Below are 25,182 nucleotides of genomic sequence, written 5' to 3'. Positions count from 1 at the left end.
CTGACAAGTTCACATCTACATTCTAAAGACAAAACTAACTACCAAGGCAGTTTCCATGCTGAAAGCCAAATCCACCTTAATACCACATTTACAGAGGGTCTCAAAGATAGCCATAATCTCCTTCAATAGGAAGCCTAGAACCTAAACAAAAACCTAGACAAATGAGATGCACAGATAAGGGTCTTAAGCCACAACATGGTACACAAATACACCTTCCTACCAGCCCAGTCATAATTAACTCTGCTCACTAGCTGTGTTATGTCTTTGATGTTGCTAATGAGAAAGTACAGTTGTGTACACCTACCATAAATGTAGATGTTCGAGTGTATTCACTGTGCAGTCATTACATTTGAGTTATCTGCCTCCAGGTAGCCATCAGCCGGCCTGAATATCAAAGTCTTGGATCCCTGCTTCGGATGCTGTCCCTTCTTCCATGACGCCAGGTCACCAGGGGTATAAAGCAAGCAGCCGACATCATTACATCAGTTTTTCTTGCCCCAGATGTCAGGTGTCCCCATAATGGGAAGCAATTATATATAAGGTTACACCTCCAACAAAAAACAAATACAGGAGAAAGCTGAAATACACTAAACAAGAAGAAAGGTATAGCCAAATGTAGTCAGGGGGCTAGAGGGCGGGTAACCAGGACTGTAACCGTGAATACACTCGAACATCTACATTTATGGTAATTGTACACAACTGTACTATGTTCTCCATGTTTCACTGTTGCAGTCATTACATTTGGGTAGATTCCCAAAGCTAAGGAAGGGAGGAGGAATTTAGAGAGCATTAGGACCATCTATTAAGCCCTGCAAGACTGCAGTGGCAAAACCAGCTCTGGATTTAGAAAAAATAGGCAAGTGGTAATGCTTGGTAAAGGTATAAACAGAGCTCCAGGTAGCAGCTTCTAGGATGTCCCTGGTAGGGACACCTCTGAGAAAGGCTGTAGAGGTAGATGCAGCCCTGGTGGAATGTGATCTTATCCCCTGTGAGGTAGGTTTTCCATGGTGCTTATAGCAGAAATGAATGCAATAGCCTATCCACTTAGAAATGGTTTGCTTTGAAATGGCCTTCCCCTCTGTCCCTGCAGCAAAGGCAACTAGCAGCTGTTCAGTTTTTCTGAGAGGCTTGGTCCTGTCCAAATAAAATCTAAGTTGTCTGTGCACATCCAAAGAGTGCAGTATTCGTTCTCCTTTGTTTTGTGGATTAGGAAAAAAGGTTGGCAAAAGAATGGACTGATTAAGGGCCACACTGGATACCACCTTGGGAATAAAGGAAGGATTGGTCCTGAGGGACATCCTGTCTGCATGGAAGATGACGCCATGAGGGCCTGTAATTCAGTCACTACTCTTGCTGATGTGATGGCTAGAAGGAAAGCTGTTTTCCAAGAAAGGAATTTCAACTCTGCAGTTGCAGCTGGCTCAAAAGGAGGAAGAGCAAGCTTTTCCAATACAAAGTAAAGGTCCCAGGTTGGAGTAGGGGCTCTCCTGGGTGGTCTTACATTTTTGGCCCCTCTGAGGAATTGTTTCAGCAGGGGGTGAGAGAAGAGGGGTGTGACTCAGTATTATAATGTGCAGAAATGGCTGAGGCATGAATGTTAATTGATGAGAAGGAAAGGCCCTTGTGGAGCATCTCTGTTAAGTACTGAAGAATATGCGGTAAGCTGGGCACTGTTGTGCCCATCCAAAGTCTGGCTCCAGGAACAGTATATTTTCCACTTTTCAGCATAGGATTTTCTAGTACTAGGCCTCCTTGCCTCCAGAATGACATCTAGCATCTGCTTCCTGAGGGATGTTATTGGAGGGTTCAGGGTTTGACGCTGTGGGTGCAGAATCTGGCCCTCCTGCTGAGACAGCAGGGAAAGGGTCTGAGGCAGGTGCCATTGACATACTGCGCAAGAAAGGGTACCAGTGCTTTCGTGGCCAGTCTGGTGCAATCAGCATTGTCCTTGGTTTGTCCTGTTTGACCTTTAGCAGAACTTTCGAGAGGAGAGGCAGAGGGGGGAAAGGCATAAACTGAGAGGCTTTCCCAGGTGAAGGACAGTGCATCCACTTTCCAAGCTTGAGTGTGGGAAGTCCTTGTGCAGAATTTGTCCAACTGGTAGTTCTGAGGGGAGGCAAACAGGTCTATCTCTGGGTTCCTACATTTGTTTCTAAAAATATAGAATATCTTTGGTCCCAGTTTCCACTCATGTGGGTCCATGAGATTTCTGCTTCGGTCGTCTGCCAGTGAATTTCGCTTGCCTGGCAGGAATCGAGCTTATAGGTGCACTTGGTAGCTCAAAGCTGTGTTCCACAGAGCCATGGCTAGTTTGCAGAGGGGATACGAGTGGGTTCCCCCCTGCTTATATACCACATAACACTGGTGTTGTCTATCTTTATCAATAACTGTCCTGGAAGAATGTGGTCCTTGAAGGCCGTCAGGGAATTGGGTCTACTTCACGTTGTCGTAAGCTGACAATATAGAGTCTGTTCAGTGAAGAACATTGCGCAAGTAAATGGAAATCTCTGTCAGGGGAGGTTTCCGTTTACATCTATATAATGTGGTCTCGGAGTTGGTATATTTAAGTGGGGGGGTGTGGGGAGTGCACAGGTGCTTGCCCCCCTGCCTACGCCATTTATTTACTTTTTTACATTATTCGATGTTTTACTTAATCGATCAATAAAGTTCAACCTTTATTGATTCGATTAAGTAAACTTTCGATAATGTGATACAGACGCTAGGGAATTCTGTACAGCTAACATTTCTTTTTAATTGATATGTAGGTGCATCTGACGGGTTCAATTTGTCCTGAATGCACTGCCCTGCCAAGTGAGCCCTCCACGCATAGTCTTATGCATCTGTTCTTAGGGTTTGGGCGGCAGGGGGTAGAGTGAATGGCAGTCCCTTGTTATGGTAGCAGGCCTCTGCCCACCAAAGGAACTCTGTCTTTATACAAAGAATGATAGGAATCATTGATTCCAGGTCCTGAGAATGTTGACACCATAGGCTTTTTAGATACCACTGCAGTTTCCTCATATGCAGTCTTGCATATGGAATTAGTAGAATGCAAGAGGACAAGAACCCCAGGGCTTGCAGGATTTTCCTTGCATACAGCTGGGTCTTTGTGGCCAGTAGTTTGAAGTAGGCTGTCAAATAAACCTGTTTCTCTGTCGTGAGGTAAGCCATCTGGGAAGTTGTGTTAAAGCTTGCTCCCAGGAATACAATTTGTTGGCAGGGTACTAGATGAGATTTCGTCTCGTTTATGGTGTACCCCAGTGAGGTTAGAAGTTTCTTTACAAATGTCAGATGATTTAGTAGCATGTCCTGGCTTTCTGCCTAAATTAGACAATCGTCCAGATATGGGTACATTTGAATATTTATTTGCCTGCAAAATGCAATGACTGGAGCTAGGCACTTTGTGAATACCCTGGGCGCAGCAGATAAGCCAAAGGGAAGTGTAGAGAACTGATAGTGCATGTAGCCTGCTCTGAAGCGTAGGTATTTCTGCAAGAATCCCTTACTGGAATGTGCAGGTAAGTTTTCTTTAAGTCTAAGGTTGTCAACCAGGCATCTTTGCTAGCATAGGAAGCAGCTGATGAAGTGTTAGCATTTTGAATTTTGGGATTACCAAAAAGGTGTTTAGAATAGAGAGGTCCAGGATAGGATGCCAGGAGCTGTCTTTTCTGGGTACTAAGAAAAGTCTTGAGTAAAAACCTTGTCCCTTTTCTTCTGCTGGGACAGGTTGAATAGTCCTGATACTTAGAAGAGAGAGAAACTGCTGCTGAGCCTCTGCCCACTTATTTGGGGGTAGGTCTGGCCAACCATTTGGGGTTGGTAAGGTGTGGAAGTGGAATCTGTATCCTTGGGAAACTATATTTAAAAACCCATTTGTCCTGGGTAATGAGTTCCCAGTTTTTTTGCATGCAGGGCGATCTTTCCCCCCAAGGGAACAGTCAGTTGAGCTTGAGCAGAGCTTGGAAGGTTTAAGGTTAAGTCATTGTGACAGTTTTCTATAGGGGGGGTTGTCTTACTACTTCCAGCTTTGGAAGTGCGAGCCCCCCACTGCTTATGCCTCCGAGTACTTTGAGACTGTAGCCTAGGTGGTCTGCTGTTCATGGGTTTGGACTGAGAAGGCCTGGAAGAGACAGGAAAGGAACAATTCTTAGAAGGCAAATGCCTACTAAATCTGGGAGGCTGTACTTGCAGAAAATCTTTTAACAGTTTGCACAGATTTAGCTTTTTCCTCCATCTTTTTAAGGACGACTTCTGCTTTGTTGCCAAACAGGCGGTGTTGGCTTTAGGGAGCATCCAGGAATTTAGCTTTAACATGATCTGGCAGATTTTGCTCCTTAAGCCAAGCATGCCTTCTAAGAACAGACACAGTGACAGCAGCCATGCAAGATGTTTATAAAGAGTCAAAGCCACATTGCAAAGTAGGTTTACCAACGTGTTCAGCAGAATGCATTAAATCATGTAATTCTTTATTTTCAGCAGTCAGGAATCAACATCATTTTCTGTTTAAGTAGTCCCATAATATGTTGCTGATACTTTAACATATGAAACTGGCAGGTTAAAGCCCTAATGGCCAAAGTAGCAGAAGTGTATACCTTCTTACCCCATCTGTCCAAGGCCCTGGAATCTCTATCAGAGGGGGTAGGGTTTTTAGTAGTAGTAGCCTTAATGCCTTTAGGTCCCTGGGAAATGGTCTCTGGGTCCGCAGTAGGATTCTTGAAGAGGAACTTGTGAGGGTCAGGCACTGTAATACCAGTCAGGTTTCCTGGGAGATGGAGGTAAAGTGTCTGGGGCCAGGCTAGACTCCAAGAAGGCATCATCTACAATGTCCAAAACTGGAGGGATAGCTAAAGGTCTGTGTTGACGTAGGAGTAAGAATTCCCTAAGCCTCTTTTTAGAGTCAGAGTAATCCTGGCTTTCCCAGCGGAAATGCTCCCTGTGTGCAAGGTTTCACCAAAAGAAAAATCTTCTGGAGGGGAAGCAGAGAGAATGGAGTCCTCTGCATCAGAATTCTCATAGGTAGTTAAGGGCAAATCCTGGTAATCAGAAGAAACAGAAATTTCAGTACCCTGATCAGAAGAATCAGAAGGAAAAATCAGTTCTAGGTCTCTTAGAGGGTGAAGGTTGGCTTCCCCTAATTAGAGTAATAAGGTCTTCAGACATTCTTATTTGTTTTTAGGCATATGGGCCTGACTATGCAGTTTGGACATCGGTTTTCTAGGCATGGGTCGAGTTTTAGGCTAGAAGAAGATGGCATCGGTTTGAAATGCAATTCACTAGGCCTGAATACACCCTCAAAAGCTGCTGCCTGCACAGCGGCTCCAGACCCATCCAAGGTAGAGACATCCACAGGTTCCATGGTCAAAGATGCATCTCGCGGCATACCGAACTCCGAATGGTTCTCAGTAGAGGCCCGCAAATCTGAAGTAGTGGGAATAAGGGGCTGAGAAAGCACCTCAATGAGTACCGGCAAACTGGCGACTAGCTTAACGGAAGCGTCGTCTGCAGCTTTGGACCTATGCAGTCTGTCTCTGTCTATCTTTACGTTTTTTTTGGAATGTCAGTAGTTGGATGGCTTACCAAAGCCATTTTTGGATAATTAAACAGAGTACAGAAATAGTTTGCTGTACCTTCGTTGAAGGTTGTGCCTCAGGCCTGGCAAGCCGGTATGTAAAAATCAACTGCCAATCATTAGCGGACCGGAGTTCTGCTGTGGCGACCCCTAACCGGGAAAAGCCAAAAGACACAAACAAACAAATAGTTTGCTGCAAAAATGAACAGACGACAAATAGTTCGAGGATTGAGTAAGGCACAAAATGGACAGCGAGGGACGTTGTGGTTTGGGCCTAAGCAAGGAATGCAGTACCAATGAAAATCTTTATGAGGTATTTGCTTTCCACAGGTAATACAATTGTTGACTTTTACTGACATCAGTTTAAAGCAAGAAAAAGGATCCCCAATGGGGTACTTAGCTTTTTTGAAGACTTCGGTTCTGAAACTCAAAAATGAAAATTTCAGGATTCGGCTGACCGGCACTTGCAAACTGCTTCTGGCACAGCACAAGAAAGACTGATGTAATGGCGTTGGCTGCATGCTTTATACCCCTGACAACCTAACGTCTTGGAAGAAGAGAAAGCATCCGATGCAGGGATCCAAGACTTTGATATTCAGGCTGGCTGAGGGCTACCTGCAGGCAGATAACCCAAATGTAATGACTGCCACAGTGAAACACGAAGCACATCAATGTCCCCACCACCAAAACATCTGTCAATCTTATGATGTTAAGATAAATTCTCACTCCCACCTGCAAAAAGGCATCACTGGGCATCAACTATCCTGGATGCAGCAGCCGAGACTTGGTGCATGGGTGGGTGGGAAGATGATCAGGGAACTCTAGCAAAATGCCTCCAAGCCTGATCTGAACTGCGTTGCAAGAGCAACATAATAACCTTAAAGCAGGCATCAGCCTAAAAAGAGTCAGGAATCCACAATTTCATCTGTCTCAAAGAAGACTCTTCTACCTTAACTCCTTAAGGTAAACAGGAGTGAAATGGCACAAATGGTGTGTGTATGACAAATAAGGACAGGCTGAACATGCACACAAAGGTAAAAAGACACTGGAATGGGTAACGGCATACAACCAAACACCCTACATGGAAATCCTGCACCAGTGATTTTGGGTTTCAACAACAGCCAAGCAAGCTCCTGAGTTCTTGTACCTGGGCAATGGACCTTGACACAGTCTCATTTTGTGACACTTACTTGGCACAGGCCATTCTGTTCAAATGATCTGAGGAAAATATACTCACACAATCTTTTGTACCAACTACTCCCTCCCCTCCAAATGCAACCAGACAATGCAAGGAGAAGAAAAGGAACAAAGCCAATCATGCAGAGTAAAGGGGGTTGCCAACACCCTAGGATAACACTCTCCATATTGAGACAGCGGTACATCTCTACTAGGCGCCAAGTATCCCACAGACATGAATGATCAAAGGAAAATAACACTTGTGACTAAGGGATAAAACCTGATGCTGAGACATCTGAAAGACTGCAACCTACTGCTAAAAGGCAAAGATCTCAACTAATTCTCAAGGCAGAATCAATTACCTATCAGCTCTGAATTAAGAGCGATTCCCTATCCTCCACTGCACATTTTATCTACATTATTCTGCAATTATCACATTTTTGACAAATCAAATGCAGGTTCAGAAACTTTTTAATACTATCAACAAATAACTGGACACAGGTAGAACAGAAGTGCTTAAGCAGTCAAAACATTGACACAATGCCATGTGGCATGTACATATCCATCCCCGCCCACTGAAACTTCTAGAGAAAGATGCCAAATTCTAAATTATAAAGGAGACAGAACCATAACCAAATCCATCAAGCAGGGCTCTCAGTTTAGCACCTTTCATAAAGTACCTTAACTTTTTGTGTGTGTGGGGGGGGCAAAAAACCCCACAAGGAACAATGTACTGAGCAATGCTCTAAGCTCACCACAACAATATTGTAAATATCAGCCTCTCTCACACGACAGATGCAATCCTACAAACATACCGTAACAGAAAATAAATGCAAGCCAGGCTGAATGTAATATACAATCTCATCCGCATACAAAGTTGTAGTCTGCTGTTTGCAATGTGTGATCTTACTATGGTGTACTCTCAATATGTTAGATTGTCAACAATGTAAATGCAAAAGTTACTGATACAAGCTCCCTCAATGAAACTTATTTGTGTTGTTTTTCCCTGTCTGGAATGCTGGCTAATAGTCTCTTAACAACCCACTTACATGGCTATATTAAACTTGTATATAAAAAGGGGGCCTGTTCACAATTCCTTCAAGACACATCAAAACTTTTTTAAACTCAGAACAATTGACAGATATGCTTGCATATTTTGAATGCACTTAAAAGTCCAACATTATTAAAAAAAAATGCAACTACAGTCTATCAGTCGATTTCTTACCTTTATCAAACAGCTTAAAACAGTCTGGACAGAGGCTGTAGTCATGTGACCACTCTGTGTCCCAATTTTTACCAGGAGTTGCTGAACAGCTTTTACAGCGTATACATTTTGTGCAGACCTGTTTCAAACAGAAAGGCAATTCCCTGAAATATATCAATGCTTTAGCAAAGGCTAGATAAAAAAACTATTTCTGTATATTAACAATGCAATTAATTCCACATTTTACTCATCTATGCAAGAGTCCTCCACTATCAATTATTTTTTTAAATGCTTGTTCAGTTTTTTGTTTTCTTTCTGAAGGCTACTTTTCCTTGTACATAACACTACACAGCTTGACAGTACAACTTTCCAATCCAAAGCATCAGGATCTAGTCACATCCACTGCACAAAACGTCCTCGTTAGCTGGCTTTTATTATACAGACAATGCCAGCTATGAAAAGGAGAGAGATTATATGACTCTACCAAAAATGATGCCAAGATTTTCCATCAACAATACATTTGTCCACGTTTACCCCAACTGCTTATGCAGTACACACAAATCAGTGTGAATGCCATTCAAAAGTAAGAAAATGTCACTCTATAAACAAAATTCAAAGAACAAAGTCAGTAACAGTCTATTGTTGGATTTCTGCAAACACTAGACAACATTATGATGAGATACAGAATTGATAACCTGTCAAGTCTAACCCATCTATCCACAACCCCTTCACCCCACTTTTCTCAAGAAGTCAGGGTATCATTGCAACACTGAATCATTTAGAGCCAAGGTGTACACTGCCCGGTGGCTAGCACTGCCTTGGTTCCTTCCATACCATTCAAATATATGTGCACACACACAGAAATGGCCAATTTAAAATATCCAATTGGCACACCATCACGAAAGGGTTCTCAACCAGGAAAAAAGAGGTCATTGTTCCCATTTACTTGGCCCTCATTAGACCCATTGAGCACAACGCCCCTTTTGGAATGTACCTCAAGACATTTGCAATAGCTGGAAAAGCCACAAAAATACCTCACAGAGAGGATTACGGGACTCAAACAGATGCCCTACACTGATAGTCTCAAAAATCTCCAGCTTTACTCCATAGCATATCGCCTACTCCGAGGTGATCTCTGCCTAACATACAAAGCTATGTCAAACCCAGAGCGGTTGGACATACTACACCTAAAGAAATCCCAATCCCTCTGAGCTACACACTCTAGAGACCTAAATCTTGCCACCACAATAAACAGAACATGCTGGAGGGGTAGATTGCTGTGCCACAGACTTTGCATACTCTGGAACAAGCTAACTATCTATGTCAAGCAGAGTTCCTCACTAGCACTCTAAGAAAAATCTTCATGAGTGGATGGGAAATAGGAAATTCACCCCAGGAATCACTTCTGTGGCCCTGCTCGACATGGGCAAGGGAAAATAACCTTCTTGGGTGTCGAAAGTCAGGGAACCTTGCTGGCTAGGCTTACACAGACCCTTGGGCCGATAGCTTAGTACCTACCTATGTAACTACTACTTCAGAAAAGCAAAGAATCCCCACAAAACTACACATTCAGTAACACTGGCTCTGTGGCATAGGTGAATCAAGCTTTGACTGTGACCCAGCCATCCTGAGCTTGATTAGCAGCTAGGGAAACTGGAAGAGCCAAGGAGGGGCAGGAGAGAGGTGTGTGACTTATGACATGTTCACCTGGGAGAAAAGGTTGTAGTAGTTCCTCTTTTGTGGTGACCTTGACCCCCACGGGAAGAATGAAGGCCATTTCGCCTCAGGAAATGGATGGGTCCACCCAAGCCAGTACAACAGCCTTTGTGGATATGTATCAGGAAGCAGGCATGCCTCCTTATTTGAGGCACAGGTAGTCACTCCGTAGTGATACAGAGCTCATTTCACCACCAATGGAGGGGGTAAGAAGCATGGATAAAAAAAATTGTCCTAATAGCTGCCAGGATGACTGCTTTGCACCTGGCTCACAACCTCATGGGAAAATGCATGGGCTGGGAACAGTTCCAACTCCATATGTAACAAATGGGCTAAGGCTGACAGGCAGCAGATCATTAAAATAAGTCCATGTTCGTTGCAATTTTTTTATCAACAGGACAAATGACATCCCAACTCTAATACCAATAACCAGCTATGAGACAGATTAATGATGACTGTTTTCCAGACAACTGGAGTTGTTTTTGGTGACACAAGTCACAGAAAACAGGGTGGATAAAATACTCACTGTAGTGGCAAATAAACCAGGGAGGCTGCTGTCAAAGACAGGTGGGAAGTATGTGTGGATATTAAGGAACTCTACGTCATTATGTTCTACATGTTTGAAGTAGAGAGGTGGATGAAGAGAAGAGGGGAAGAAAAAGTTGATAAGTGGGAGGTTGCAAAATTCAAAAAAAAAAGTTAATGGGAGTGACTCTGGCTTTGCAGCTTTTCACAAAGGTAAATGTGTTGGGCCTTAAGGTCTCTTACTCATAGAAATTAGGTTATCCTCTCTCCAGAACTGCTTTGGAGAATGTAGGAGATTTGTAAGGCTTGTGAAGGAAGGATTTGTACCTTCTGACTGACTGTATGTCTAAATTTCTGAGGGCACTGAAGTGGGAGCAATTCTTAATAAAGAAATCTAAATTTCTGCTTCTGTCAGGCTTTCTTCCTTCAGTTAAGTGTTTGAGCTACTTGGTTATCCAATTTGGTTTACACAGTTGTAATAACCTTTTTATTTCTGGGATGAAACTAACTTGCAGGTAGATGAAAGTTGTGATTAGAATGGTTTGCAAAAATGCCAAGGGTCCTCTTCTGAGAAAACAGATCAAAAGAATGAGGAGAGTTCTCTCTCTCGTTTTTAAAGCTAGTCAATTAATTGATTGATGTTGTCATGACATTTGAAAGCAGTATGTCCGCTTGGCCTAGAGGAGGGAAAAATCTCTGGTATTTGGACTGACCAAGGGATTCCAGGACACGGAACAGTGATTATTATTATTATTATTGCACCTAGAGATTTGTGTCAAAAGCTGCTAACAATGGGGAAAACAGTAAAAGAATTTCAAAAAAGCATTCTGATGCTGGCTTAGAAATGCAACTACTCAAAGTGTTGAGAATCAATTGCTGGTTTGATCAAAAAACATTGGTGAAGAAATAAATTCAACCTTTTACATTCAAGGAAAAAAAAAAGTTGCACACAAGGTTGGATGTTTAATGCTCTGAAAATAAGTTTCCAATAAGCTGGAAAAATGCTTGAAAGGCTACACAAACACAATTTGGAAATAGCAAAAGTGCAAAGGAACAGCAAGGCAATGTTTGGTTGGTAGTCAGCACACACAAAGCTAATACTACAAAAATATGCCATCTGCAAAGGAAATCATAATCCACAAAAGACATCAGTATATTCACTTCCAAAGTATCCAAGAAGCCAAGTGGTACAGATCTGATGTAGTTCAAAGAAGCCATGTTATCTTGTACCTGTAGCTTATTTCAATTTCCATGAAATATACCTTCCTTAAAAACTTTACTTCTGAGCTAAGCATTCTATTTTTATGTCCGCATATCATACAATAGTTCTCAAAAGTCAGGAATTCAGAATGTGTGTGTGAACAAGAATTCAAACTTACGTCCTGTGCACAGTATCCAGTCTCATATACATAAATACAGAAAGAAAGCACAGCTGTGTACACTTAACATAAATGTAGATGTCAGAGTGTATTCACTGTTGCAGTCATTACATTCGAGTAAAGTACCTTGGGGAGGAGAGGCAGAGGGGGAAAGGCATATACTGATAGGTTTTTCCAGCTGAAGGATAGGGCGTCCACTTTCCATGCTTGTCTGTGATAAATCCTTGTGCAGAATCTTTTTAGTTGGTAGTTGTGAGGGGAGGCAAATAGATCTCTGTCTGGGCATCCCCATTTCCTTATCATCATTGTGGATCCAGCTGCCACTTGTGGGGATCCATGAGGTTTCTGCTTAGTTCATCTGCCAGAGTATTTTTCCTTCCAGGCAGGAATTGTGCCTGCAGATGTACTTGGTAAGTCAATGCTGTGTCTCACAAAGTCATGGCTAGTCTGCAAAGGGGGTAAGAATGTGTGCCCCCCTGCTTATTTATATACCACATGACCATGGTGTTGTCTGTCTTTATCAGTAGTTGCCCTGGATGAAGTAGGTCCTTGAAGGCTGTCAGGGTATTTTGAACAGTTAGCATCTTTTTGACTGATATGTAGATGCATTTGGTTTGAGGTCCATGTGCCCTGAATGCATCTTCCTGCCATGTGGGCCCCCTATGCATAATCTGATGCATCTGTTGTTAGTGTCTGTCTGGCTGTGGGTAAATGTGAATGGCTGTCCCTTGTTTTGGTGACAAGCCCTTGCCCACCATCGAAACTCCTGTTGCAGGCAGGGAATGAGAGCAATTATAGTTTCCAGGCGGTGGCAATGTTGAATCCAAACACTTTTTAGGTACCATTGAAGTTTCCTCATATGCAGTCTTGCATATGGAATTAGTAGGATGCAGGATGCCATGCAGCCCAAAGCCTGCAGAATTTTTCTTGCAGATAACTGGACCTTTGTTGCTAACATTTTGAAATAGGTAGTCAGTTGCCTTTGTTTGTCTGGCGTGAGATAAGTCATCTGGGCAGTTGTACTTAAGCTTGCACCCAGGAATATTATCTCGAGAGGGTACTAGCTTTGATTTCTTTTCGTTGACTGTGTACCCTAGTCATGTTAGAAGTTTTTTCACAAATGCCACATGCTGTAGAAGGATGTCATTGTTCTCTGCTTGAATTAGACAGTCGGCCAAGTAAGGATATATTTGTATTCCTCTGTCTGCAGAATGCGATTACTGGTGCCAGGCACTTTTTAAGATCCTGGGCGCAGTAGATAAGCCAAAGGGCAGTGCAGAGAATTGGTAATGCATTCAGCCAGCCTTGAATCTGAGTTATCTTCTGCATATTTGCCTGACTGGGACATGCAGGTATGCCTCTTTTAGGTCTAAAGTTACAAGCCAAGCGTTCTTGCCCAGCATGGGCAGAAGCTGCTGCAAAGTCAACATTTTGAATTTTGGTATATCCAGGAATAGATAGGTCCAGTAATGGCCTCCAGGCCTTGTCCTTTCTGGGTACCAAGAACAGTCTTGAGTAAAATCCTTGTCCCCGCTCTTGCTCTGGCACTTGTTGAATGGCCCTCATGTCCATGAGGGATGAGACTTGTTTTTGTGCCTCTGCCCATTGATTTTTTGGCAGATATGGCCAGCCGTTTGCCTTTGGCAGGGTATGAAAATGGAACTTGTAGTCTTGTGACAATATTTAGAACCCACTTGTCCTGGGTTATAATGTGCCAATATTGAGAAAAAGTGCTAATTTTCCCCCTAAGGGCGCTGCCAGGAAATAAGTGCTTGGTGCAGGCAGGGGGAAGTCATTGGGACTGTTTCCTGTAAGGTTGTGATTTGTCTTCTCCACTTTTGGAGGTAGAAGCACCCCATTGCTTTGACCAGTATGAACCTTGTGCCTGGGATCTGCCTCTACGGCGTCTGGATCTGCCCCTTTGAGGTCTGTCTGACACAGGAAAGGACCAATTCTTTGTAGGCCAGTGTCTACTAAACCTAGATGGCTGCACTTGTAAAAAAAATCTTTGTCAGTTTGCATAGATTTAGCTTTGTCCTCCATTTTCTTTAACACCTCTTCTGCCTTAATACCAAACAAAGTATCATGCTGTAAAGGTGCATGTAATAATTTAACTTTGACATGATCAGGCAGATTTTGTTCCTTTAACCAAGCATGCCTCCTAATTACAGAACCCGTAACTCCAGCCCTGCAGGAGGCCTCCAGAGAATCAAAACCACATTGCAAAGTAGGTTTTCCAACTTGTTCAGCTGCATGCAATAAACTCAGCATTTCCTTGTTTTCTGCACATTCAGAGTAACAACATTTTCTGTTTAAGCAATGCTATGACATGTTGCTGATATTTAAGCATATAAAACTACAGTTTAAGGTCCTTATAGCCAAGGTAGCAGATGTGTAAACCTTTTTTCCCCATCTATCCAGTGCCCTTGAATCTCTGTCAGAGGGGGTAGGATTTTTTGCAGCAGAAGCCTTAACCCCTTTAGGACCCTGTGAAATAGTTTCTGGGTCTGCAGCAGGGTTTTTGAAAAGGAATTTGTGAGAGTCAGGAACCCTGTAATATCGGTCGGGCTTAACAGGAGCTGGAGGTAAGGAGTCATGGGTCAGACTAGACTCCGAAAACACATCATCTACAATGTCTAACACAGGTGGAATGGCTAGAGGCCTGTGTTGAGGTAGTAAAAGGAAGTCCCTGAGCCTCTTCTTAGATTCTGAAAAATCTTGGCTCTCCCAGTGGAAATGCTCCATCATGGTATGTAAGGTTTCCCAAAAGAATAGTCCCTAGGAGGAGAAGCTGAAGGAATAGATTATTCAGCATCAGAATCCTCATTGGGGGGGGGGGGGGGGGGGTATTCCTGGTCAGAAGAGGAATCAGAAAAAATAGAAATCTGATTTGAAGATTCATAGTCTGTCTCTTGCCTAGGCCTCTTATCAGGAGGGGGATGGGAACCCATGATCAAGGTAATCAAGTCTTCGGCCATTTTGAGCATTTGTTTTTGGGCATGGACGCCTGTCCACGTGGCTCTTGAGTTTGTTTCTTTGTCTTTAAAGCTGAAGTCGGTTTAATGTACAGATGTTTAGGTCTGAATACACCCTCAGAAGCCGGTGCCTGCTAAGCGGCAACGGTCCCATCTGAAGGAATACTGTCCGAGGCTCCAATACCTGGAGTTTCCAGCGGCATAGCAGACTCCACGTGGGAGTCGGTAGTGGCCTGTGACTCTAAAGTAGCGGGCGTCAGGGGCTGCGAAAGTGCCTCACTGAGAACCGGCGACTGGCTTAGGAGAAGCTTCATAGTCAGTTTTGAGCCTCGGTTGTCGTCTTCTTTGCATATTTTGTGAACTCCGGTAGTCTGATGGCTATCCGACGACATTTCTGGATAATTAAACCTGCGTCCAAAGTAGTTTAATGCAAAATCATACCGATGCTTAACAGTGCATTGGTTAAATCTAGCACAAAACTGACAACCTGAAACGTTATGGTCAGGGCATAGGCAAGGAATACAGTAAAAATGAAAGTCCTTATGAGGTATTTGCTTTCCACAAGAAATGCAATTATTAACTTTTTCTGACATCGGTCTGGAGAAAGAAAAAAGTTTCCCCAATGGGGTACTTGGCTTTAATGAAAACTTTGGATCTAAAATTCGAACACGAAAATCTCAGGAGTCTACCGACCAGCACTTGTGAACTGCTTCTGACACCGCGTGGCAAGAGAGACTGGGGAAAATGGCGTCAGCTGCTTCTTTTATACCCCTCACGACCTGATGTCAGGGAAGGGGTGACAGCAGCCGACGCAGGACCCAAGACTTTGGAATTCAGGCCGACTGAGGGCAACCTGCCAGCAGGATTACCCAAATGTAATGACTGCAACAGTGAAACACAAAGAACATCTATCCAAACAGTGAAGAATCTCATGAGAAACAGTTGCAGAAAAAGCTTCATCTCTGCTGCTTCTGGAGTTTTAAGGTTCCTGACATAACATACACCTCTCTTCCCTCACTGTACAGCCTTTGCTCTTTTTTCTCTTTCTCCTCCCTTCTTATGATATCATGGGATCATTCCTCTTTTATACCACTGACCGGTCTCCTCTAACATTCTGCCTCTGGATGCCCTTCTTTCAGTTTCCTGCTATTTCAGACAGTGAAATCTACATCAGTTTTCCTTAACCACCCCAAGTTTGCCTCCTTCCACTACTGTTCTTATTGTTCTCACTTTTAATCCCTTGCTTTTTTAGAACACAACCTTATGTCTAAATTACACTGCTGTGTAACAATACCAGCAACTCAGACTCGTTCTTTATCAGGGTCCCTCCTTCTCTATCCCATCATTCCCAAAATTTCCCCTCCATGCCTTGTGTCCCCTTACTTTTACCTCCCTTCGGACTCCTTTCTATGCTTCTGTACTGTCCATCCTACCCTCACTAACCCCTTGTGGCAATCCTGATCCCCAGCCACAAGTCTCTCCTTACCTGCAACCTCAGCGCACATCTCTCTCAAAACTTAAGTGTTCTGCAGCCTACTTTTTTTTCTATATTCATCCTTTTGCCACGATTCTTCATTTCAACCACTTCCATATAAATCAATTGCAACTCCCATGATTCTGTTTTATAATCTTCCTATCAGTAATAGATGCCTTAGCATGAATCTCAGCTTTGGTATGACCCACATCCTTAGTAAACCTTAGTGAGCGAGCCTTCCTGTTTCATCTCTAAGGCCCTCATCTACTGGGCTACTTCAATATTCTGGAGTGTTCTTCCTTTATTTTCTAATCCATTACTGTAGCCCTGGTCACCAACTCAGGTTTGGATGTTAAAATCATGACAGTTGCCCTTTCATCTGTGTTCTTAATTCTAACTCATTATGTTTTATTAATGTTACATTCTAATCCTAAGGCCCTCCTGAACCCCTGTAGATACCTCATTACAACCCTCCCTTAACTCTTCTGCTACAAGTATACAGATGACCACAAAGTAAATCTTCCTGGCACCCTTCGTTTCCATGTCACCCAGTTCTCCAACTTTTCTGGTCTTAGTCCCTTGGTCATCAAGAAAAGGCAGAAGACAGCAGGTAACCTATTTAGTGCATTTCTACATCCATCTTTTTTAATTTTGTCTCACTTTTCATTAGGATGAATTTTTTACATAGTTCTTTTACTCATTACAAACATACATACACTAACTCCTCTTATACCTTCTGCAAGTATCTCCACTCCACTGGGCCAAAAACCTTCTTGATACCAAAAGAATAATGCCACATTTATTTTCTCCTACAAGTATACTTCCATAAAACTATGCCACAACTTGCGATTCTCAGAAAAAGCCAAACGCAAAATGCTAGGTCAAGATCAGACTCTGTTTCAAGCATCTCACTCAAGGGTTGGCCTCCGCACATCAGAAATGTCAAATTGATGCTAGCTACACAATGAGAAATAACTCTGTGCCAACTTAAGTTCTTTTTTGTCATGATGCAGGCATCAGTAATGTACAAGCAGAAAGCCTGCTACTTTTCAGAACTTTAACTACCTTCTTGTTATTACTACCAAACTGTATCCCACAGCTGGTGAATTACTAGTGGTTGTTGTTTTGAGGTCCTTGACATCCCCAGAGAAAATTGCCTTAAGTGTTTCTGCAGCAGACAGATTTCACCAAAGGACTTCAACCTTCAGTACCTATTCTACCTGGGCAAAGACGACGAGGAAGAATCATGCAAAAAGTGATTTTATTTTAGGAAAAATAAAATGCTTATCTTAAACCTTTAAGGCTTTCCTGGATCATCAGAAATGAGACCAAGGGCCTCTCTGATGCTTGAAAGACCTCCCTTCATTATCTTCCCTAAGATATCAATTAAACAAAAGCTAATTAAAACAGATACCTTGGAAGACAGCTACTTTGGAAGCAGACAAGAAACGGCAAGCCTCAGCAATCCCATTAAACCCACTTAGTCCAAAGGACATTTGTTCAAAAGAACTGACAGTTACTAAGCCACTGCGTAGCATCTAAAGCACAGCCAGCAGTTGATGATTCACAGGAAAACAGCCAGGTACTACCTACTTTTACATACCAGGCCTCAGTTTATTCAGTGACTGAATTACAACTAGAAGGCACTTTCCAGCAGCCCTCTGTAGGCCTGAATATGGCTCAAGTCCATACACCTATGCTCCTCATGTAGTGTACGGCATAAACGTGACATCCGGACAAACCATCCTCAGAACTGAATGGATTGGAATGCCAATCCAAGGATAATAGAGGAATTCAGTGCACCCACAACAGAAAAGGACCAGGGGTAGGAAGGAGGGAACGAATACTGCAACAGTGAAGAGAAGAACAGATTAGTTGTGTAAAATCTCACCATAACAAATTATGTCCTTCTCTTCTCTGATGCAGTATTCTTTACATTGGGGTGGGGGTCGGGGTTGCCTGCTGTGACAACCCAACGTCGGCCGTATACAAGAGACTTTTACTACTAGGAGTGGGTGCTATATCACACGTAAGCTGCTGTCAGACATCAGCCATAAAAGTGAAGCAAACACACCATTCTAAGAACTGACTACCCCAGGAGAAAGGCTGTCTAAGGGAAGTAAGTAGGTCAAGTACATCCAAGGAAGAACAAAGTCAGGGGGGAAGGAGGGAGGGATGGAATACTGCAACAGAGAAGAAAACATCATCTATAGTTATGGTAAGATTTTACACAACTAATCCATGTTCTTCTATTCTTCTGTTGTGGTATTCTTAACATTAAAGAGAAAGTTCAGTTGTGTACATTTACCATAAATGCAGATGTTCGAGTGTATTCACTGTTGCAGTCATCACATTTGGGTTATGTGCTTGCAGGTAGCCCTCAGTCGGCCTGATTATCAAAGTCTTGGGTCCTGTCTCGGTTGCTGTCTCATCTTCCATGACGTCAGGTAGTCAGGGGTATAAAGCATGCAGCCGATGCCATTACATCAGCTTTTCTTGCCCCAGATGTCAGGTGCCCCTATAATAGGAAGCAATTATATACAAGGTTACACCTCCAACAAAAAGCAAAAACACCAAGCAGCTTTAAACATAGTAAACAAGAATAGAGGTATATCAATAGAAGTTAGGGGGCTGGAGGGAGGGTAACCAGGACTACAACAGTGAATACACTTGAACATCTACATTTATGTTAAGTGTACACACCTGTACTATGTTCTTCGTGTTTCACTGTTGTAGTCATCACATTTGGGTAGATTCCCAAAGTTAAGGATGGGAAGATGCAATTAGATAGCATTATGACCAGCTATAAGGCCCTGCAAGACTTCATTGGCAAAGCCAGTTCTGGATTTAGAAAAAATAGGCAAGTGGTAATGCTTGGTGAAAGTATGTACAGAACTCCAGGTAGCAGCTTCTAGGATGTTTCTGGTAGGGACACCTCTGAGAAAGGCTGCAGAGGTAGATGAAGCCCTGGTGGAATGAGGTCTTACCCCCTGTGGGGTAGTTTTTCCATGGTGCTTATAGCAGAAATGATTGAAATGGCCTATCCACTTAGAAATGGTTAGTTTTGAAATGGCCTTCCCTTCTGCCCCTGCAGCAAATGCAACCAGCAGCTGTTCAGATTTCCTGAGAGGCTTAGTCCTGTCCAACTAAAATCTAAGTTGTCTGTGCACGTCCAAGGAGTGCAGTACACATTGCCATTTGTTCTGTGGATTAGAAAAGAAGGTTGGCAAATGAATGGACTGATTAAGCGCCACACTGGATGCCACCTTGGGCATAAAGGAAGGATCGGTCCTGAGGGATACCCTGTCCGTATGAAAGATGATGAAAGGCTCCACTGCCATGAGGGCCTGTAATTCAGACATCCTTCTTGCTGAAGTGATGGCTAGAAGGAAGGCTGTTTTTCAAGAAAGGAATTTCAACTCTGCATTTGCAGCTGGCTCAAATGGAGGTAGAGTGAACTTTTCCAATACAAAGTTAAGGTCCCAGGCTGGAGTAGGGGCTCTCCTGGGTGGTCTTAGGTTTTTAGCCCCTCTGAGGAATTGCTTCAGCAGTGGATAAGAGAAGAGGGGTAGCTCAGTATTACAATGTGCTGAAATGGCAGAGGTATGAATTTTGATGGAAGAAAAGGAAAGGCCCTTGCGAAGCATCTCAGTTAAGTATTGAAGAATATGCGGTAAATTGGGCACTGTTGTGCTCATCCCCCAAGTCTGGCTCCAGGAACAGAATCTTTTCCATTTTTCAGCACAGAATTTTCTAGTACTAGGCCTCATTGCCTCCAGAATGACATCCATCAGATCAGGTAATTAGCCAGGCTGCAAGGTTCGAGGTTTGAAGCTGTGGGTGCAAAATCTGGCCCTCCTGTTGGGACAGCATGGCAGGTGTCTGAGGCGGGTGCCATGGTTCCAGCAGTGACACACTGCTCAAGAGGGGGTACCAGTGTTGGTATGGCCAGTCTGGTGCAATCAGTATTGTCCTTGGTTTGTCCTGTTTGATCTTTAGTAGCACTTTAAAGAGGAGAGGCAGCAGGGGAAAGGAATAAACTAAGAGGTTTTTCCAGGTGAAGAACAGGGCATCCACTTTCCAAAGCTTGTCTGTGGGGAGTCCTTTGTGCAGAATTTGTCCAACTGGTAGTTCTGAGGGGAGGCAAACAGGTTTATCTCTGGAACATGTTGAATATCTTTGGTTCCAGTTTCCACTCGTGTGGCTCCATGACATTTGGGATGAGACATGAGATGAGAGAGTGTATTTAGCTTGCCTGGCAGGAATTGAGCTTGTAGGTGCACTTGGTAGCTCAAGGCTGTGTTCCACAGAGCCATGGCTAGTCTGCAGAGAGGGTATGGAGTGGGTTCCCCCCTGCTTGTTTATCTACCACATAACCGTGGTGCTGTCTTTACCAATAATTGTCCTGGAAGAATGTGGTCCTTGAGGACTGTCAGAGCATTCTGTACAGCTAAAATTTCTTTTTGATTGATATGCAGGTGCATTTGACTCAGTTTCCATTTGCCCTGAATGCACTGCCCTGCCAAGTGAGCCCCCCATGCACAGTCTGATGCGTCTGTTGTTAGGGTTTGGGTGGCAAGGGGTAGAGTGAATGGCAGTCCCTTGTTTTGGTGGCAGGCCTCTGCCCACCCAAGGAACTCTTATCTTTAGACAAGGTATGACAGGAATCATTGATTCTAGGTCCTGAGAATGTTGACACCATAGGGTTTTTAGATACCATTGCAGTTTCCTCATATGCAGTCTTGCATATGAAATTAGTAGAATGCAAGAGGCCATGAACCCTAGGCTTGCAGTATTTTCCTTGCAGATAGCTGGGTCACTGTGGCCAGTAGTTTGAAGTAGGCTGTCAAATGAACTTGTTTCTCTGGCGTGAGATAGGCCTTCTGGGAAGCTGTACACAAGCTTGCTCCCAGGAATACAATTTGTTGGCAGGGTACTAGATGTGATTTATTTTCGTTTATGGTGTACCCCAGAGAAGTAAGTTCTTTACAAATGCTAGATGATTCAATAGTATGTCCTGGCTTTCTGCCTGAATTAGACAATTGTCCAGGTATCTGTATATGTGAATATTTCTTTGCCTGCAAAATGCAATGACTGGAGCTAGGCACTTTGTGAATACCCCGGGTGCAGTAGATAAGACAAAGGGCAGTGCAGAGAACTGACAGTGCATGTAGCCTGCTCTGAAGCGTAGGTATATTCTGCAAGACTCTCTTATTGGGATGTGCAGGTAGGCTTCCTTTAAATACAGTGTTGCCAACCAGGCATTTTTCCCTAGCATGGGAAGCAGCTGATGAAGAGTTAGCATTCTGAATTTTTGGATTACCAAAAAAGTGTTTAGGATAGACTGGTCCAGTACAGGACGCCAGGAATTTCTCATTTCTTGATACACTGGAAATTATTAGGGTACAACCCAACACCCTAATAATGGGCGATTTCAACTACCCTATTATTAAATGGGAAAACTACTAATGTACCAACTCTCTTGCTCAACATTTTCTGGAATTCATAAATTCCAACACCTTGGATCAACTTATTCACACCCCCACCAGGGTCAGCAATATCCTAAACCTGGTCATTACCAACCTGGGCGACTGGAATTCCACAAGAGAGGTCAATTCCTTGTTGGTCAGATCCAACCACAAGCTAATCACCCTAGACATCCACATCCCGTTCCCACCCCCATTAGGGAAACCACCGTACAAATCTTCTCCAAAGCCAACTTCACACTTAAGACAGAAGTGGCAAACTTCATGACACCCACGCAGACGGACAATAGAGGTACGACTGCTGAATCCTACACAAATGAACTTTATAAGCACTTACTCTAGTGCATGGATCGTGCTATCACTAACAGAACCAAGATGCTATCCTCAAAAAAAAGGAAGCCAATCTGGTGATCCTCTGCCATAAGCAAACTCTACAACAGAAGAAAGAAACTGTTGCACAAGAGAGTAAAATCCCATGACTGGAGGAACTCCCTGGTCAGCCTCAGTAAGAAGCTGAGATCTCTCAAAATCCTCCAAAGCTAATTACGAAAACAAAATTGCCACAGACTCTAAAGATAACCACAAAGCATTCTATAGCTATGTCAAGAATCACAATGGCAACACTCTATCTGCTCTGAGTTAAAGCACAATGGCACTAAATATACAGAACCAACTGATATTGCCAACATCCTGGCATAAAGGTTCAGTGCTAACTTTACCCACCTCTCACCCCCTAGAAAGCCCATCTCTACACCAGAAGAATGCAAAGTTCCTGTAATCACGGCTGCACAGGTTAAAAAACATTCTCCATAGCCAAAAACACAGCATCCATGGGACCTGACAATATCCCATGCTGCATTCTACACTAACTACAAAACCAACTGGCACCCCACCTAAGGACCATGTTCAATCATAGCCACACCTCAGGCTTTCTGCCCAGTGAATGGCGCACCATGACAGTTATCCCACTCCACAAAGGGGAAGCCATGATGGACCCCAGGAACTACCGCCCCATTAGCCTGACGAGCCTGGTCTGCAAGACCATGGAACGTATCATCATGGAACTCAAAGGCAATGGTAATTCCCAAACTCTGGACCGCACCCAGTTTGGGTTTGTAAAAGGCAGATCATGTCTCCTAAACCTGATAGACTTCTTTGAAGCTATCACCAAAGCCACAGATGAGGGTAAGGTGGTTCACACAGCCAATCTAGATCTCGCCACAGCTTTCGAAACCATCCCCCACACTGGAATTATAGATAAACTCACTAAACTAGCTATAAATCTCTATGTCACAAGATGGGTTGCCACCTGGCTCACGGACAGAACCCACACTGAAAGTAGCAGACTCCAAATCTGACTTCAGACCAGTGACAAGTGGAGTACCACAGGGTTCAGTCCTGGGTCCTCTCCTGTTTGGTATCTACGTCTCTGAATTACACACTAACACAGAAGGTCTTTGGCTAACGAAGTTTGCAGATGAATGCAAACTGGGAGCCATAATCAGAACTCCTAACGATGTGGACATCCTACAAAAGGGCCTTACTGAGACTGATGCCTGGTGTCAAAGCCATGGCCTGAAGCTCAATGCCAAAAAGTGCATTGTCATCCCCTTTGGTAAAAACTCTGAACCCATGAACTACCAACATAGGTGGCAGTCTACTTAACACCGAAAGTGTGATGAGACCTTGGGACACAGGTGGACAGTAGTTTCTCCTTTGATAATCACATCGCCACAGTGGTCAGAAAAATCCTTCTACGTGGCATACCTCATCACAAAAGATTTCTCATCCAGAAAAAAGAGAGGTCATTGTTCCCCTCTACTCATCACTCATTAGACCCATTATAGAGTACAGCGCCCCTTTTGGTCTATACCTCACAAGACATCTACAACTGGAGAGGCCACAGAAATTACTCACAAAGAGGATTACTGGCCTCAAACAGATGCCCTACACAGACAGTCTCAAAAAACTCCAGCTTTACTCCGTCGCATATCGCCTACTCAGAGGCGATCTCTGCCTAACATACAAAGCTATGTCAAACACAGAGCTGTTGGACATGCTCCAGTTAAAGAAATCCCAATCCCTCCGAGCTACATGCTGTAGGGACCTAAACCTTGTCACCACAATGAACAGAACATACTGGAGGGATAAGATTCCTGTCTCAGAGACTTCCCATACTCTGAAACAGACTACCTATATGTCAAAGAGAGCTCCTCATTAGCACTCTTCAAGAAAAATCTTGACGATTGGATGGGAAATAGAAATTCACCCCGGGTATCTCTTCTGTGGCTCTGTTCAACAGGGGCACAGGAAAATCATTTTCTTGGGTGGCGAAAGCCAGGGTACCTTTTTGGCTAGGCTTATATATAGGCCCTAGGACCAAATAGCCTAGTACCTACCTATAAACCTATGAATCGTCTTTTCTGGATACCAGAAAAAGTCTTGAGTAGAAACCTTGCCCCCATTCTTCTTCTGGGACAGGTTGAATAGCCCTGATGCTTAGAAGACAGAACTTGCTTTTGAGCCTCTGCCCACTGACTTGGGGATAGGTCTGGCCAACCATTTGGGGTTGGTAAGGAGTGGAAGTGGAATCTGTATCCTTGGGAAACAGTATTTAAAAAAACATTTGTCTTGGGCAATGAGTTCCCAGTTTTTTGCATGCAGTGCAATCTTTCCCTCTAAAGGAACAGTCAGTTGAGCAGGGCTTAGAAGGTTTAAGTAATTGTGAGTGTTTACCATGTGGGGGGGTGTCTTACTACTACCAGCTTTGGAAGTGGGAGCCCCCCCACTGTTTAGGCCTGTGTGTACCTTGGCAATGAAGCCTGGGTGTTCGATTGGTTCTGGGTTTGGACTGAAAAGGCCTGGAAGAGACAGGAAAGGACCAATTCTTGGAAAGCCAATGCCTACTAAAATCTGGGAGGCTGTACTTACAGGAAATCTTTAACAGTTTGCATAGATTTAGCTTTTTCCTCTATCTTTTTAAGTATTACTTCTGCTCTGCTGCCAAACAGGCGGTCTTGGTTTAAGGGAGCATCCAGTAATTTAGCTTTAACATGATCTGGCAAAGATTGCGCCTTAAGCCAAGCATGCCTTCTAAGTACAGACCCAGCGATAGCAGCCCTGCAAGATGCCACTAATGAATCAAAACCACATTGCAAAGTATGCTTTCCAACTTGTTCAACAGAATGCATTAAATCATGTAATTCTTTATTTTCAGCACAGTCAGGAATCATCATTATTTTCGGTTTAAGCAAGCCAATAATATGCTGCTGATACTTTAACATAAGAAACTGGCAGTTTAAGGCTCAAATGGCCAAAGTTGCTGAAGTGTACACCTTCTTACCCCATCTATCCAGGGCCCTGAAATCTCTGTCAGAGGGGGTAGGGTTTTTGGCAGCAGTAGCCTTAATGCCTTTGGGTCCCTGTGAAAAGGTCTCAGAATCCGCAGTAGGATTCTTAAAGAGGAACTTGTGAGAGTCAGGTACCCTGTAATACCAGTCAGGTTTTCTGGGAGCTGGGGGTAGTGTCAGGGGCCAGGCTAGATTCCAAGAAGGTATCATCTACAATGTCCAGTACAGGTGGGATAGGTAAAGGCCTGTGTTGAGGTAGGAGTAAGAATTCCCTAAGACTCATTTTGGAATCAGAGTAATCCTGGCTTTCCCAGTGGAAATGCTCCCTAAC

The 25,182-nt window shown here is 43.5% G+C and overlaps 1 protein-coding gene across 1 annotated transcript in view; it reads right to left on the bottom strand.

Annotated features, from left to right (window-relative positions):
• Positions 1-25,182, bottom strand: part of KMT2B (lysine methyltransferase 2B) — a gene marked incomplete in the record, with an annotated part of 4,527,268 nt that overhangs the window by 2,807,934 nt on the left and 1,694,152 nt on the right. Inside the window, 1 exon segment of the mRNA XM_044079325.1 lies at positions 7,968-8,085. Coding sequence (XP_043935260.1) covers positions 7,968-8,085 — 118 coding nt within the window.

Source organism: Protopterus annectens, chromosome 8.part0 (genome assembly GCF_019279795.1).
Source record: "Protopterus annectens isolate FY-2018-M chromosome 8.part0, PAN1.0, whole genome shotgun sequence".
Classification (NCBI taxonomy): domain Eukaryota; kingdom Metazoa; phylum Chordata; order Ceratodontiformes; family Protopteridae; genus Protopterus; species Protopterus annectens.
Note: the sequence above shows the minus strand (reverse complement) of the source record. Positions and strands in the feature narration are given on the sequence as shown.